The sequence below is a fragment of the Molothrus ater genome, chromosome 9, assembly GCF_012460135.2.
Source record: "Molothrus ater isolate BHLD 08-10-18 breed brown headed cowbird chromosome 9, BPBGC_Mater_1.1, whole genome shotgun sequence".
In the NCBI taxonomy this organism is placed as follows: domain Eukaryota; kingdom Metazoa; phylum Chordata; class Aves; order Passeriformes; family Icteridae; genus Molothrus; species Molothrus ater.
Window position 1 is genome coordinate 7,878,106 of NC_050486.2, and position 18,411 is coordinate 7,896,516.

An 18,411-nucleotide genomic window follows, 5' to 3' on the forward strand; every position below is an offset into this window, starting at 1 on the left:
ATTGCATTACAAAACCTCTGGGCAGAACCTTCTTCATACCTTGAAGCAGGAGGCTCTGTAAAGGAGCTGGACAACGTGCCCAATGCTAGTCTTGGAAGCCTGAGGGAATCGTGGCTCCAGTCTCTGCACCACAAAGAGAACCAAGACCTTCCGTGACAGAGCAGATCCATCTTCCAAAGCCAGCAGAACCAGCTTTAGAGCCTCCTCTTGCATTGCTGGGAGTCAGGAGAAATGCAAAAAGAGACAAAGGATGAGAGAAGCCCAAGGAAAAGTTTTGCAGTTTCTTGTTCACCTACAACTGGGATAACAGCCAAAAACTCCCACCAACAGGCACCAAAGCCACAGAGGAAAAAAAGGAATTTAGCAAGAAGGGAGGCAAGGAGAGAAGGAACCTTTCCAGATTCCCAGACTGTGACTTGGGAAAACAGGGCTTTTTACCCTTAGTATTATTATGATTTATTACTATACACTATATTAATATTATTATTATCACTATCACTACCATTACAACAACATCTGTTTTGGGCATCATCTGATAAGAAGGTTCTTGTCTGTACATCTCTTGATCATTAATACGAATTTTCAAGTGTATTGCCTACATCCCACACATATCCCAGAAGAAAAATCTGACAGGCTAAGGAAGAGCAAGGTTCATTTCCGTAAAAAAAGAGTGCCCACACCAATCAACCAGGCTGCAGAACTGCTATTTTGCTACATAACCACCCTCTCTCTTCCCTGAAGTGGTATGAAAGTTAGTATCTCAAAATTAGTCTTTGTCTGTTTCAGTCAGGAAAAGCTTCACTATTTTTTCATTAAGAAATTAAATTGGCTTCATATTTCAAGACTCAACCAGTGAAGTCTATATTTTCAATAATGAGACTTCATTTTTTTAAGCAACATTGATTTCTTTCTAGAATTTTAAGCAAAGGAATTTAATTTATAAATGCACAACCTCTTAAAAATGTGTACACACAACTGTAACAAATCTCTCCCTACAACTGTTTTGTATGTTTATTGCCCTAAGTAGGAAAAGAAGCCATGCCAGTCACTTCCAGTAACCTTATTTTTTCTAGAAAGATCTTCAAGAAATAGACAAGAACAGAAGGACACCTATTCTGAATTTTACAGAACACTTGAAAAAGCATTAAAAATACAAGAAAACCCAACAGACACATAATTAATTCTGAAGATTACTATTAAGAAATTAGGCTGTTGCTTAATAAAATCCCTTGGGCAATTGGACACCATTTATCAATGGCTCGGTTCTGAAGTGCTTCTAGTACAGTAATGATACTGTGATGTCACCTACCTGGCCCAAGGAACTGGCAGCCTCTGGCTCTCACTGCAGCCCAGAGGTTGGAGGAGAGCTGCTGAGGGTTCTGATGCTGGAGGATGAGCTCTGTGACTGTTCTTTCACCCAGTGACCGCGCTGCCCGCATGGCTCGGATGCGCCCTTCCTCCTCCACCAGCTGGCAATGGACTAATGTCACCAGCTTCCTCTGCATGGGGCGACTCAGCACGCTCTGAGTAGTGCTGTTAAGACCCACACCTTCAAAACAGAATGAAACAGAACAATAAACTACCTTACACTCCTCTTCTTGTGCCAGTCTTCAGTGACTGTACTGGACAAATGCAAACCTAGCTCTCCTGGTGTCCATTTTGTCAAAGGGAATACTAGTCAAGGCATATCATAAGTTCATTTCATTTCTTTCACCTGGCAATAAAAGCAGTTTTCTGGTAGTCAGCTTCTCCACAGGCTTAATCTTGTGATTGACTGATCTGGCTTTTTAAGAAGATGGAACCTCTAATGAATCCTTTTCCCATGTTGGTAGTTTGTCCCACACCCTCCCATACAGATTCCCAGTTCATCCCTTATTCGTGGACTTTAGGGATCACTTGGACATTTGTTTGTTTTCAGAACACATTTAGTTTCTTGCCTACATGTAGTACCTTCATTGTTTTGCTTACATGAATCCTGAACTGCTTGGGTGATGTTTAATTTTATGCCAAAACTCTGAATCACAAACATGCTGAGAGCCACCTAATTCAGGTTAAAGGAAGAGGGGACTCCCTAGACAAACAGCTGCCATGCTGAGTTTGCTCTACAGCCAGAGCTCATCACTGGGCCACCAATTCCCAGAGTGATTCAACTGTCACACTGCACTGGTCACAAAAGACTCAGACAGTTTCTCAAAAAAAAAAAAAAAAAAAAAAAAAAAAAAAAAAAAAAAAATATATATATATATATATATATATATAAAATACATAAATAAAAATAAATAAAATAAAAATAAAATAAAATAAAATAAAATAAAATAAATAATTTTTGATAACCCAATGTCCATGATGATCACCTCCACTACTTGGACTGACAGACTGTCCAAATCCAGCACATGTAATATATATAAAATCCATACTCTTCAACACAGTGCAAGTTTGCTAACTTAGAATTACCCAGATTGACCCAGCTCTTGTATCTGACCTTGTATAAACAAAATATTACTTATAATTTTCCTTATCTATCTTATATGTAGTAACTTTCTCTTATGAGTTCATTCATCCTCTACAGAACAGCTGCACCACTACAATTATCACAAAGCAGAATTGAAAAAAAAAAGGCAAAATTATCTACTTTTACTTATTCTGCAAAGATCAAATCAAAGTTTGTCTCAAATCACTATGGCATGGTCAAAAACCTCAGCCTTCTCTCTGACTTATTTTTGGCACCTTTCAATTCGACATCCCCCTCCCCTCCATGAAAATATAATCTTAATGTTTAAGAAATCTGTTTCAATTTGTTTCTACACTAGATTTATATCCATTTGTCAAACATGCTAACTAATAATTTGGATAGTTTGTTTTGCATCTTATTTGGCTTTTAGTTTCATTTTCCAAGGAAGCAATGCAGGAACTACCTCTTGCACTGCTGAGTGGTTTGAGGTACAATGCCAATTCTTCCACACATTTCTTGCCCTCCTCATAATGCTTGGTATCTTCAGCTCCACTGCATAAAGTAATCGGCTGCTGCTCAGGAACCTGAGGAGAGATGACATGTACATCTACTATGAATGTGCATAAATAAGTGACAACCATGATTAGAAACATTTATTACTACACCACATTTCCTGTTTTCTTCTCCTTTTGTGATTTTGCTGTATTACTTAGCATTTTTTTCAGCTTATTTACTGAACAAATAGCATAAGAAACCCCAGTGAGAATGAAAACAAAAATACAGCATTTATGTTTAAGAGACTTCTTTCATTTAGTGGCTGAAAGGAACTAGAAGCAGAAGGCTTAACATGGCACTTCCTATACTATAAAACTTTGGCTAAAACAGACACATTGAAACATCCCCAAAGCTGACTGGCCAAACAACTCAGGGGGAAGAAAAAAAAAATAGGAGAACCCTGGTCTGCTGGTAAGCACAAATTGATATCTATGGCCTCACAGCTCTAAAATCATCCAGGGATAAGAGACTGCAGCTACTTAAGATTAGTGGAAGAAAGCCTTAGCAGGAAATACAATAAGACACCCCTGGAACATATTCTGAGCAGATACAGTTATAAACCATGACCAAGTTATCCTCTGTAGTACATATGAACACACCCTGTGAGTATCTATCTGATGATAGATGCCAACTACATTCTTGGAGCTTTGTGCTGGGTTTTTGTCAGGTGACATTTATTTCTTCTTCCAGACATTGACCAGAAATCAGGATTTTTTCAAGGGATTTGCACCACACCCTTCCAAGTTATAATTTTGGTTCTACTTTGCTCTTGGAAAATTCTTAAAGCTTTCATCAAATTTGAGGGTGCCGTATAGCGCTGTACTAACACTTCTCAACATCACTGTTCAGCAGTCAACCCGATATGATAATACAGAGAACTAGAATTCCTCATAAGACTAAACACAAGCACTTTTTCTTTTAGCTGTCAAAGTGCAAATACATCTCAGACTTCTATTTCCAAGTCAATCCCCATCCCAGTGGCAATAACAGCATGCTAATCCCACATAGCTGCTTACAGGGACCAACCCAGGCCTTCAATCTAAAAGCAGAAGCCTTTAATGCTTTAGTTAAATACAGATAGAAACCTGCTTACCTTCATGTGTAATGCAGCCATGGCAAGAGCAGCATTATGATGGCAGCACCAAATAAAAGCAGCAAATATATATATATAAAATATATATATGGTTGCCATCACCAATGTGAACAGCTTTAATATCAATTTTAATAAAAAGCAATGCTTCAATCATATAGATTACACTTCTCCTTAGATAACCCTGTCACCGTGCTAAGTTTTTTATTTGACACACAGAGCAAAATAAAAAGTTACCATCTTGCTTTTCCAGCAAGCCGGTAACAAAGAAAAGTCTCAAAATGCAACATGCCAGCTGGAATTAACATAGTATCATCTGAAACTAACATAAACAAGATAGGGGCTGTGTCTGATCTAGGCATCCATTCTTACTAAAGAGAAAAACCCAAGTTCAATCACACCAACACAACAAGGTTAGCCCGGTACTTATCACTGATGGAAGTTAACTTGTAATGTTCTGTGGGGTTTTGGTTTTAATTTTGGGCCAGCAGTTGGTTGGGGTATTTTGGTTTTTGGGTTTAAGGAGTTTTTGTGTTTGTAAGCAAGAATACTTTCAGCAAAAGATTTTGCAACTCCGTATGTTAGAGTGGTCAGCTGTAAACAGTCACAACAACCTTATCTTGAGTGGTTTCTTGGGATTTAGGAAACTATTATTGACTCCTGCAGTATTTCCCTGCACCTTCACAGAATATTCCACACCTCCTTTTCAAAGGCACTGCCATTTTAGCTTCTGCCAAGGCAGTTACGTGGCAGAACTGGCTGACTGAGCAAATGACACATCTCAAGTGTATGCAGACCCTGCCCCATCTCTGCCCTATTTCCTGCAGTCCCACACTCTGTACAAACTCCAATTCTCCTGCAAGCATTCCCTGTGGCACCACTGCCAGCCCAAACGGTGCCAGTGCCGCAGCCCCGGCAGACAGACGGACAAAGGGGCTGGGGACAGACGTGGCACAGGAAGCCACGCTCAGCCCTGGATTTCGACCCTGAATTGGAGTGGGTTTAGCACACATTCAAAGCACTGGTTTGGAATGCCAGACACAGCGCAACTCCACCAGTGAGACACAAGGACTGTCTAGCAGCTAACAGAAAGCTTCCCCTTCCCCCACGGAAAAGCTGGCAGAGAAAAACTTCCAAGAGCTAATCAAGCTTTCAAACACTATCTGCATATTGTTCCCATTCCTTCTCCTTTGAAGGGAAGCGTCAATGTAAAAATCCAAATGCTTTGTGCAACTGTACTGTTTGCAAAATGAGCCCAAAAGAGATTCAACTTTTATCTGAAGCTGGAGCAAGTGTAGTACTGAAGAGTAAAACATGCTTCTTCTGTGGTTTTCAGGAGTGTTCAGGAGAAGAGAATTTACTTCTCATGCACACACACTTCATTCATGCAGTGCACTTCATAATAAAATTTACAAGTAATTTTCCTTTTGCTGGTTGTATTATATGCACTTCCAAGAGTTATTTTAATATTTTAGGATTAGAATAATTGTAAGAACAGCATCTATCAAAGAAAAATCATGAAGACATAATTCACTTAAGTGACAGGAAATGTTAATTTTGACTTTGGCTCCATCATGGAACTGTGAGGGACAACTGAGAAATAACTCAACTTGAAAGCATTTTCACTTCCCCTTCCCAAAATAGCCTTTTAATAGCATGCATGACCCTATGGTTACTGCTGTTTACAATGCCTCTGAGGAGCCTCAGAATAGATGCCCCACAGAGTGAGCTCATTATTTTCACACTCAGTCCATATTCTGTTCTCTCAGACATCACACCCTTATGACAGTTTCCACTGCAAATATATTCACATCATGTAATCAACACCTCCCAAAGGGAATGAGAGCAAGACAGGAAAAATGATCTCAGCTCTTTAATTGCTTTAAATCTGTGATGGTTTTGCATGTATTTGCTTTGGCAATGACTCCAAGTATCCTGACAGTGGAATGTTACCCACCAGCATGGCTTGTAGCAGTGGGAAGAGACAGGTTATGACAGCATAAGGAAGGGGACTGGAAAAGAATGCTAAAGCATCATCTCATACCAGGCAGTGATTTTGAATTGGTGATTTAAGTGTAATTTGATGAAGAAAGTCAGCTTGAGTTGTCAGTAATTACCATTAGACATCTAATTGCACAGAATGAGAACATGTTAAACAGACCAAACCCCTTTTTGTATGGTTTGAAAACTGTTTCTAGCAATATTTTCCTCCCCCTCCCGGCAAATGAATGATTTGCTTCCTGCCAAGAGAAACCAAACAAAACCCAAAGCCTACTGTCTTTAGTTCCTCAAAAGTTTACATTAAAGACAACTTTTTCACAGATAATTCCTCTTTTGTGGCACTTTATTTCATCAGAAGTTAAAATAAAAAATGATCACACGTGCCTCTAATAGCTCTGCACTTTTGAAAGGGCTGTAAGTTCAGATCACCCAGTCTCTCTCATCATGTACAATTCTAATGTCTAGAATTGTGTTTATCATGTCCAGCAGATTATTCCAAAATTAAAGCACCCCTGGCATTTCTGCCACTCTACATCACCTGTTTGGAATGTGCATGCTGCTGCTTCATGGTTAAAAAAACACGAGGGAAGAGCTTAGATGACAGATTCATGATTAGGTACCTTCAAAACACTAGCCAGGTGAATGCTTGAAATAGTTACATATAGTGAGTAATATGGGGATGCTTGAATAGCTAAAATTCAAAACCTTATTCTCACAGAAACAAACTTCAGTGATTCCATTACCCAGGAAGTCTAAGAAGCAAGGTATGCTATGAATGCCTTGCTGATTTGTGTCCAAGGCCATTGTGTCTACCTTCCCTCACAGTTCCTGCTTAGTACTCAGCTATGTCCAGCTTTCCTGGGAGGAATAATTCTCATCTTCCCCTTATGATCCCTCTGCTCCCCTCATTTTATGTAACAAAACTTAGCTAGACATGGTCTGAACTGGAGAGGCTGTGGATATCTCATCCCTGCAAGTGTCTAAGGCCAGGCTGGATTAGAGCAAGCTGGTCTGGTGGAAGGTGTCCCTGCCCACAGCACAGGGCTGGAATGGGATGGCTTTAAAGGTCCCTCCCAGCCCAAGCCATCCTGTGATTCTATTCTATTCTGTAACCACTGCCTTCCAGAACAGCTCCTGTAACCAGCATGGATGTGAGCCATGCTACAGGGGAGCAGGTAGAAAATCTGAATCTGCAACAGCTAATTTTCACACAAGGGTGGCTATAACCTGGGCAATGGGTTTCATTTCAGAAAGGGGTGGGGAGAGGGAAAACTGAGAAAGAGTCTAATTAAATTAAGAAACCAACTCTTTTCACTATTAGAGTGACAAATTCTATCCAGAGAGAGAATGCTACCATCAGAGAATACCTTACTGCTTTCCTGGTGACCGTGTGACAAATTCAGTGTTTTCCCCAGAAGAGAATCCTGCTTATTTCACTGGCTGTACTTGTGCAAAAGCCAAAGTGACTTGCCCTGGAATCCTGTCACTGCTGCCAGTCACAGCAGAATAGATTTGTTTCTTTAAACTGCCTGGTCTCCTCCTCCACCTCCAGCAAAAAAGCACTTAGCAAGTATAAATGTGTGAATTCCTCAGAAGTCACTCCAAAGGGAAAAGAACAAACTGTTCTTCTCCCTCACAGATAAAAGCTTTAGTTGGGCTTTACTGTATTTCCTTCCAAAATGAAACCTGTTTTTTTGGAATTTAGCATTTACAAATAAAATATTACAGGTCTCTGAGAACTTAGGTTAAGGGTATAGGGGACACTAATGACACATACATGCTCCTGAAACTAAACCCAGAAGTGGAAAAGCAAATGGAAGTGGTTTCAACTGAAGTGGACACTACCCATGCTTTGAAAGCCGGATTGCTGCTCACAGACCATTTTTGCTGAAATAGAAGAGTACACTCTCTTAGTGGGACAGTTCCAAATCACTAGTTAGTTCACATTAGTTCTCTACCTTTTTTTTTTTTAATTTGTCCTTAAGCAACCCTTTTTTTGTAAAAAGATTTTTAGAAATGGCCGTTGACATTCTATTGGAAAATAGCAAATGTTTCCCTGCCCTTCACAGGAAAGTAGTTGTATTCATTTTCTAGTAATCCAGTGTCTGGTAAACACTGCAACAGCTGCCAGGATGGGAAGGGGAAGAGAAAGGAGAGGGAGTGGTACTGAACACTGATTTCATTCACTTGTTCATTTGAAATGAGGAGCTGGTAGGAAAAGGGTTTCAAAGGTCTCCTAAAGGGAAAGTTTGTCAGCAATAAATACCCAGCTAGGATCCATGGTTACTGTTACAGGTAACAGACTGCTGGGAGTAGCAAACAATCAGAAATGAGTGGCAAAGAACAGGGTGGGAATAATGTATCCTTTGGTGGCATTTGCAGCTTTAAGGTCATGACGAAAAAAGGTCCTGTGAATCTTCATCACACAAAATTTTTAGATAAAAAAGGAGCACAAAATGATGTCATTAGTGCAAAGTCAGAACCTAAAGTTCAGAGTGCTCTCAAGACAAACACTATACTATAAAACCTTCCTTCATACCTCACACATATGGATAAGAAAACTCTGGCTGGCTAACTAGTAAAACCAGAAAAAAATTCTGTTACCTATACAGAGCAGGGTGGATTTCCGTCTCATTCCACAGAATCTTGTTTTCAGAAAAATTTAAAATTCTGGCAGAGGTCAAATTGAAGCTATCATACAGCTTCTCACAAAGCTTAACAAGTGCACACAAAATAACCAAATGCAAGGGGAAGACATTTATCACAAATGTGGACATTCAGATGCAACTGGAAATATTCAAGAAACTGCAGAGAGGAAGAACATGTAAGAGAGAAAGAAAACTGTAATTTTTTAAATGACATCACTCATAGATTTAATACTGCTTGGAAGCTCTTCAAAGATGGCAGCATATCACAGAAATGGGAGTGCACAATCTCACTGCTTCCTCCTGCAGAGCAGGATGAGTCACTTAGCACAGCCAGAAACACCATTTGATTTTGAGCTTCTGAAATAACCTCTATGCCATACACCATGAAAGAAAAACAACAAATTAGCCATATTACTTGATAAACTAAGAAATGGCAAAAGCACACCTGGACCTCTAAGTCACAGTACCTAACAAAAAGCAACATAAGAGCATCTCTCTTTCCTCCACACTTTTTATAGCTCTTCCACAATTCTTTCCTTTTCCCCAGACTACAGATCTCATTGAAGTTTCTGCTGCATTTAATTTCACTTATCCCAGACACTGGAGCAGTACAAACTAAAGCAGTAATCCCTTTATGGTAACTGATCCCATCTACATTTTCATTCTTCACCTGTAAGTTAGACAGGGCTATCCCTTCTCTCCTAAGACCACAATCCTGTCCACAAGCCTTGAAAGGTGTGGGTCACAGGGAGCTACCCATGACCTAACATCCATAAACTTTTGCCAGCTTAAGTCTGTGCTGCAACTGAACAGGGTGGTCCTGCTTTCCACACATCCCTGCCCCATCCTGGGGCTGCTGTCAGTCCCAGTGCCACTCATCCCCATCACATCACCACTTCAACTGACCTCACCAGTACCTATTCCAGCCTTCTGGAAGGGGGTCCAAGCAGGCTTTCCCCCCTCACCAACGTGGATTTAGAATAACATGTCATCTCAGGAAGTTGTGTTCCCATTGCAGAGTTTCAAATAAGGCTGTATAAAGGCTGCTACCAGAGAGATCTGTCCCACATCCTTTACACGCCCCTCCTGGTTTTGGGACAACCAAACACAGGTCTCACAGGGTGAATACAGTAAAGCACATAACCTACCACAGAAAAAGGTCTTCCACAAAATAAGCTTACTGATCAAGCTCATCCTTTTGGCAGAGCATGGCTAGGTAAGAGTCAAGGAAGAAGGAAGGAAACATAACAAACCTGTTCTGGTGACAGCCCACAGAATTAGATGTAACAAAAGTCATGGTCACCAGCACAATAAAGATTTAAACTACTGTTCCAGGCACTTCTACTACTTCTTGCAGACATCCACAAAAAGGTAGATGCCTTCTCTTCACATCATTAAGACAATATCATATTCTTTAATATTACTGACTTGTCCTCCCAAAAGAAGGAAAATACTGAAACAGATTAAAACAACAAAAACAAAAAGCAGGGATACCTGAGCACCCACAAGTTGCAGCAAGGCTGAGTTCACAGGAAGGAGCTCAATGTCTGTGTTGATAGTGGTCTGGTCAAAGGGACATGCCTTACGGTGGAGCTTGTTGAGGCACATCTTGCAGACAGTGTGGCCACAGCCCAGGCTGATGGGCTTCCGGATGGTTTCGTCGAAAGTCTGTGTGCAAATCGGGCAGGAGAGAAAATCCGTCCATTGTGGAGCTTGTACAGGCATTGCTTCAGGAGTTAATAGACGAGACAAAAATCTAAAGCACAGATTCCACTGGAATCAAAATTTTGCAAAAAAGTCTGTTTGGTTTTAAATATCTTCTGTAAGTACAGACAGTCTGCACATAGTGTGAAACATAACCTAGAAGAAAACAGAAACACCAAGTTAGCATTCTGTACTGGAACAGGCACGTGAGCTCCTTTGTGCTAGCGAAGTACCACTCCTCGAGGTGTAGCTGAATTAAATACAGGACTGAGTCACAACTTGCTTTAATTCCAGCTAGTCTCTGGCTCTGGAAAAGCCAGTGTAAACCATTTCTGTGGGTACAGTTTAAAATAAATCATGGAAGATAATTATCACATTGAAGTTGTAAGACTAATTAGCTCTTCATTTTTATGTTCTCTCTTGATAAATGAGCAAATTGACATGAACAAAATGCGAATAAAAAAGACAATTCCACTAATCCACTTTTGTACAATATCTACTGTACAAAATAATTAAATTTTTAAATAATTTTGCTTAGACGAGGCTTCATCCAAAGCCTGTATCAAAAGCAACCTTTCCTCAGAGTCCAGTGGGCTCTGGATTGGCACCCAATGACTGCCCAAGCCTCGAGGGGGACAGGATGAATGGCTCAGGGTCAGTCAGACCCTGTGCAATGCAGCTCTCACACCTCACCCAGTGACACTGTGTGCTGCTACTCCAGCACCTTCACACAACACCTCATATGTGCTGAGCTCTGTGGTAGCACATGGACCCATCCAGACACACCTCAGCTACCCTGGCAATCTGCATGCACTCCTGCTGGAAATCAGCACTGCTAACTTGCCCTCTCTCTGCCATCCAAGCACCTCCATCCTTCAAAAACTGGACAACCACTTCTAGTAGTCATTTATGACTGGATGACTGACAATTGTTCCTTAACTGTTCCTTTTGTGACCCCAATTTATATCATTCACTGCCTGCCTAGAGATTATATTCACAGAGAAAGCAACACCTTTATTCTGTTGAGAAACCACACTGAAACTACAATAGAAGAAAAGCTGGGGGGTCTTTATTACTTGGCACTTTCAAATCAAAATACTAAGAAGATCAAATGTTACTCATTATAAGGGAATGGAATATAAGCTATCGCTTTGGGACAGGAAAAAAGCAGAACTCACATGAGGAGAAATGTACAAGAATAGATGGATCACATGATATGAAAAAATCATTATCAAAGAGAAAATTGGTAATTAAATAATTCCTGATGTCTGGCTTACTTTCACTTGTGGAATATTCATAAACAATTTTCTAAATCAAGGAGCAAAATGACAACAAAAACACCACCCCAACCACCCATATATATTAGTTTCTCTTTTCCACACACCACTGGCTTCAGTTTCAAACCAAGGACTGCACACTTACTTGCTAAGTGTCTGTTCTGACAAAAGTTCTGCCATAAGCAAAAGCAACTTTTTATCAAATCTTCAGCTTAAAAATGTTTACAATCAAAATCTAAATTCTAAAGGCAAAGAGAGAAACTTTCTATCAGGACCTGTGCAATTCAGAGTCAAGACATTTCAAAACAGAAAAAAATTTCTAATGCTAAAATAAAGACTCTGAAAAGCCTCTGCCACTTTTTTTTGGAAAGAAAAAGGCTTCTTTTTTTCAGAATGTAGTGCAATCTTGTCCATGGTTAACATTACTTTGCCAAGGTAAACAATGAAATGTTACTTGTTAAGCTTTTAGCTGAGTTTCATCAAACACCTAACGTTAGCTCTAAAGCTAATGAAAAGGAATTGTACTATGATGATGCCTCTGAGTCACTTCCAACTCAGGATGCTTTATGATTCTAGGGAAAAATAACTATTTCTCTCTTCAAAAGACAATATACAATGCCACACAGCCTCTGGTTGCCAGTCACTAAGGAATCAATAAAGAAATCAGTATTACCCAGGCAGGGTGGCACAAGGAAGAGGTGGCACCATATGTGGTTAACCCTGCCACCAGCATTGCACAAGATGTCAAGGCTGTTCAGGGTTCCCCCTTCCAAAATACCTCTTTAATGGCAAATCAGCCATTTTCTTCCATCTTGTCAGCATAGGCTCAAATCATTCTCATTACTAATGTATCACCACAACCCAAATGAAATCTTCTATACTTTTAGGTTACTACACTGAGAGATGATATCCTAAAGCATTCAGCAAATTTATTTCCAAGCCTTCCCCGGCTACCTGCCCTCCTACATACTGAGTAAACTTTGCTAACAAGCATTCAAGCTAGAACTATACTTTGTAAACCAAATCTGCAACAGAAATTACCCAGAAACTCCACTGAAATCCTTCTGCAAAGAGCAGTACACAGCTTGGTAAATCTACTCTATGTATGGCTGTGCTATAAAATATCCTTTGGGGATCAAAGTTTAGGAGCTGAATCACAGTTCTTCCTTTTGACCACACTGCTATTTAGAATGTCTAGCAACAATTTCCCAGACTCCTCTGCAATTCAGAAACAAACTGAGCAGTCTACTTAAAACAAATTATTAGCCGAGCATTCAGGAAAAGAAGTTTTCTATTAACTGAGGAGACTTAAAACCAGAAGCTAACATGGAGCTGTACCATCAGATGTGAGCATGGACACACCACTATCCCAAGCTGTGAACGGGAGGAAAGGAGTTGAATGCAACTTGAATGTTAGTTAACTAATTAAAAAACCCCAGTAAACAGAGCCATGTTGTTGCTACTTGTACCTCTGGCATAATGAAATAGGTCATATTTATTTACAAATTCAACAGTTGAAAGAGAAGTTTGGGGAGTCTGGAGATGAAGGAACTAATTAGTGGAATCCATGATCCTGTGCCAAGACAGGTCTCCAAAGGCTGGGGAACAAGGGAAGCAAAGCTTATACATAAGCACAGCTCTGAGAGACTCTACAGTGTCTGAGCTTGTGTCCTGGTGCCTAAATGCCACAAGAAGGCCACTGACAATAGCACATAGAGCTGTGAGAAACTTCAGAAAGTCATCTATTTCAGCACAGTCTAGCTGCTGCAACAGATGGCTGACTGGTGTGATGCAGCCAACCTTCTCCCCACAGGAAAGAACAGCAGTTGGAACAATGAGCCCTGTGCTTCTGAGGAACCTCCACAGCAGATCAGCACAAACCTGTGGAAATTGCTCTGATCCCACACAAGACAGCAATGGCATCCCAGGGACTGAGGATTCACAAGGCAGAGGCACCAAACCAAGTACAGCTGGTGGCACAGGGTTCCACAGGCATGGTCCTGTTTCCCCCAGATCAACCCTCGCAGAGGGAGCAGAGCCAAGCTCTGAGATACAATGTAAATCTCTTCCAGGCACAAAATCTCTTCCAGAGACGTGAAGCTGCTGAGGATACTGTGCCTTGTATCAAGGATTGTGACTCACTATGACCCTAGAAATAACTGGAAAAAACTGTCTCTAACTTCAAAGTGCTATTTTGAACAGGAGACATTACAAATGGCAATAAAACAGTGGAAATAAGACAGTTTCACTACCACTGTCTGCTATTGGAACCATCATCATTACAGAAAGAGAACACTTTGAACATGTACAGCAGGAAAAGTATATTCATTTTTATAGTATAATGCTTAAAAAAAAAATTATCTTCAGCATAATACTAGAGGTCAGCAAATCATAAAGAATGCAAAAAAATACAAAAGACAACTATTTAAACAGCCCACCTACCCATAACATTAAATTTTTAACCCACGCTCAATTTACTGTTTCACACTCAACAGCTTCTAACACTGTAAAAGATATATTCATACACATATCTTTGTGCATGGCTAAAGAAAATAGATATGTCAAACCCAAGAAAGCAAAAAACTAAAAAGACACATCCACAGCACATAAACTGGAAGACAAAAAGGTGTAATTAAGAATGAAGATGCCCCAAGACAGACCTTGAATCCTACACTGAAACCAGAGACAGACTGATTTTGTTATTTCTGAGTTTGAAAATATAAAGTACCTGTATGCAAGTCTCATCCTCCTGTTTACCCCTGCATAAGCTGTTTTACCTACATCTAGAACCACCTGGAAAAAATTCTCCTCTCTTCTGGGCCTCCCAGCCCCCCAAAAATACTTGAAATTCCATCCTTCAACCCAGCCTGGAAATGTCAGACTGTAATCAGATCGGTGACCTGTCTCCTCTGGGACCCTGCCAGTGCTTTAGAGAAAGACCTGATTATTCCATAAACCCCTGGAACAACCACTCCATCCTCACTCTGCTGGACAATGCAGAGGCTGACATAGCCCCATGTCCAAGCTGTGCTATGTCTGTGGCAACCACATGTCCTCTGCAGATTCAACTCTGGACAAAAAGACGTTTGTAAAGCGCAGAACAGTCTGTACCAACATGCACTGGCATCAAGTTCCACCCACAGTGACACACAGGAAAACTCCTCTGCTTTCAGTTTGAATTAAGTGCACTCTGAGGGAGCCCTTTGGTGCAGGTCCAAGTACACCCCAAGTTCTCTCACAAACATGTTATTTGGAGGCAGCAGGCTCTTGCATGGACACATCACATGCTGTTTCATCACTACTGAGCTGGCTCTGCTCTGTCCCAGAGCAGTCCCCACTAAGTCATGGCACAGTTTAAGCAGATGACTCAGCATACCTAAGGGGCACCCTCGGCTCAGCTCCTGCCAATTCAGAAAATAGAGCTCTTCAGAGCATTACTCCCTCCTGAGTTTTATGTATTCCCACAGCATTTCATTACCCAAACAGCCTCATCACCTAAACCAGAATTCAGTTAAGCTGAAGCTGGTTCATTTTGGCTGACTATTACTCCTGGCTAAACCAAGCCGAGCTTCCTGTCGCAGTTACCAGTGAACACAAGTAAAGCCTATTTAGTGCTAAGCTTAACACTACAGCAGCTCCTCAGAGCCAAAACAAACTCAGGCTTGCCAACTGAACTGCTCATGCAGATACAACTCTTGAGTAATCATTATTTATTCTAATAAAGAAAACACCATTGCATTAATTCTTTTAAAGACTCTTACTCCTTGATAATAACTTACACTTTTCTGAGAAAAAGAAACTTTTCTGAGAAAAAGTAACCACTTCTCTCTTCTGTGAGACTGGTCCTGTGGTACATTAACTACTTCAAAACCTCTGAAACCTCTGATACTTGGAAATTAAAAATAAATCAACAATTTAAATTAACAGACAACAGTAAAGCAATTCCCAAATCATAAGGACTACCAGATACCCATAGTACAATTCTAGCCAGCAGCTGAACCTCCTCCATTCCTGTCTAGTGCCAAACAGACAAATTTCTGTGGTGTTTCACAGAACCTTTTTGTTTTCTACTCCATTGTGCTCATTGTAAAAAACAGTATTTCTAAAGGCACTTTAGTAGCTCTCTTCTTTTCCCTGAGGAAATACTTTAACAAGTCCTGAATATCGTTTTAGGGAAACCCTAACCTGACAACCTGTGGGAAGCCCTGACCAGCTAAAAGTAATGTGTTTTTTTTACAAGCACCCTGTACTGCCAACTTCAAAGTTCACAGAAAAGGGTAAATTACATTAGCTATGTTTTCCATATCCAGTTCCACAGAAAAACCTCTGAGAAATTTTCAAGAGAGAGGGAAAGTCCTGACCAGAGAAGAGAAGGCAGAAGAAAAAAGCTTCTTACCTGTGCCTGGGAAGCTCCATGAACAACACATACCATAAGGCCAGAAGAGTTTATACGACAGATTCAGGGGTTTTTTCCCTTTCCTGTTTGCTCTCTCGAGCTCCCCAGTAAACTCTGCTGGCAGCAAGGGCCCGACTTCCTCATTCCTGCTCCACGCATGCGCGCTGCCAGCACCACCCAGCACTGCCCACAGCACAGAGCCCAGCTAAGAAATCCCCACCCAACCACAACCTGCTCTGTACGTAATGCATATTGCAGCCCTTCCTTCAAAACCTTAGCTGCCTTTAGCAGCTGGGTAATACAGCTCTTAAAAAAACAAGCAAAGATAAAATCATGAACAGCGTCAAAACCATGTCCCTAAGTAACCGAAGCTCAGTTAGAGCAGATTCAAGAGCTACTTTCTCCTCTCCTCAGTAATTTTTGACTGCGAAAACAAAGGGAGAAATTTATGTCATTTCAGGCAAAAATCTCTTACTTGCTAGAGTCAGTGAAGTACCTTAGGAAAATGGGGCCAGTTAAGGACAAGATGTTATTCCTTATCTGAAGCTTCCTGCCTAGTAATGACACAAGGAAAACAAGAAAACCAAACCATCAACATCACAACTCTACCATAGTACCTCCCCAACAGAAGCTCTGAAAGCAATTTACAATGATTTAAGCTTCCCAACATCCTGTGAGGCAAGACCTCATGTCTTCCTACAGAAAAAAACTGTTGAATGAAGTTATTTATATGGTGTTTAACAGGAAAAACATGGAATGAAACCTGATATATCATTTTCTTGACCCCTATTCTCACCCAACCACCATTAGGGTCATGAACATTAAAAGACAACATGTGTAGACAAAATTTAAGTGTTCTTGCTCATGCCCTCCAAAACATAAAACCTACATGTGAATAAAATCATAAATTTTCAGGGAAGATATACAGAACCAGCTTCATAATTTCTGGTTGATATTATACATCCCTTACAGCTTATTTAAAAAAGGAAATAACACACACACACACATATATATATGTGTGTGTGTGTTATATCTGTATTATATATATATATATATATATATATATATATATATATCCATGTATCTAAATAGCAAAATGGTTTTATGATCTACCACCTAGAAACCTTTTTCTACCAAGAGATGATAAAGTCTAGGGAGTTAATAGCAGACAGCAGCTCTACAACATGTTCCTTTCACTTCAAATTATGAGTTTTTGCATTTGTCAATGAAAACTCTAACAGTAACACAATGATTAAACCAATATTTAAAAAATCAAAGAAAAACCAAACAGATTAATAGAAGAAAGGCAGAAGGCACTTCAAAAGTCCACAATAGTTTTCAGGACAGGGACTTGGGTTCAACAGGTCAAATCCTCAAGAGCTCTCAACCCTGCTGCCAAGTAGGCAAGCTAATAATTTGCTTTTCCCAGAGAAGACAAATATTTTAAAAAGCCATGACAAAGATAAAGAGGACAAGCTTGTAGAAGTCTTCAGATTCAAGGGTACAGACAGATATTACCTCTCAGTGTCAGCTAGAGAAGTCACTAGTCTTTCTTTCCCATTCCTTCTTAAGATATTCCAGCTGGACTGGTTGCATAGTTGTCCAAGCTGAAGTTTTAAATAGATCTTTATTAATAAACACAGGTAGGCAGAAACGTGGGTGGACAGCAATTACACAACCAACACCTCATTTTAACTAAAACAAGGCAACAAATCAGCCACACAAACAGCTTGTCTAAAATAGCCCCAAGTAGTGGACTTGAGGAGGAGAAAGCAATTGAAGTGAGTGGTGTTCTGGATCACCAAGACCAGCACTGTTCTTTTCCATGCAAGAACAATCTACAGTAACCTGACAATTACTACTACAGGCATCTGGTAGATGAAAATGAGAAGTTGAGGAAAGGAGAGGGGAAGATCTTGGTGTCACTACAATGCCTTTATGCTTCCTTAGTCATGAATCATTGAGAAGACCCAGAACAACTCAATGAAAAAGAAAGCATAAAAGAAAGCAATCTAACAAAAAGGTACAAAGTTCTGCTTGCCACCCGCTCAGAAACAGCTTTTCCCCCACTTAATTCAGCAGCTCTAGTTCTGCTTGGATGTCAGTGACACTACAGCTACAGTGTCATTACAACTGCAATGTCAAACAATGAGACAAAGGCAGACTTACAGTCTGGCTGGAGATACTGGTCACAAACTGTTCCAAAAGCCCTCTAACCTATAATACAACCTTTAATAATTATCCCCCACACCCTGCACCGCAGCAAACTTATATAAGAATATTGTCTC

At 40.3% G+C, this 18,411-nt stretch overlaps 1 protein-coding gene across 10 annotated transcripts in view; it reads right to left on the reverse strand.

Moving 5' to 3' along the window:
- Positions 1 to 18,411, reverse strand: part of RC3H1 (ring finger and CCCH-type domains 1) — a 74,106-nt gene that overhangs the window by 39,902 nt on the left and 15,793 nt on the right. For all 10 annotated transcript variants that reach the window (XM_054515717.1, XM_036387607.1, XM_036387606.1 and 7 more), the window contains exons 2-5: positions 10,241 to 10,606; positions 2,916 to 3,036; positions 1,310 to 1,549; positions 40 to 215 (exon numbers count right to left, since the gene is read on the reverse strand). In XM_054515717.1, the coding sequence (XP_054371692.1) occupies positions 40 to 215; positions 1,310 to 1,549; positions 2,916 to 3,036; positions 10,241 to 10,471 (768 nt within the window). In that variant the 5' untranslated portion in view covers positions 10,472 to 10,606. The remainder of the gene's footprint in view (positions 1 to 39; positions 216 to 1,309; positions 1,550 to 2,915; positions 3,037 to 10,240; positions 10,607 to 18,411) is intronic.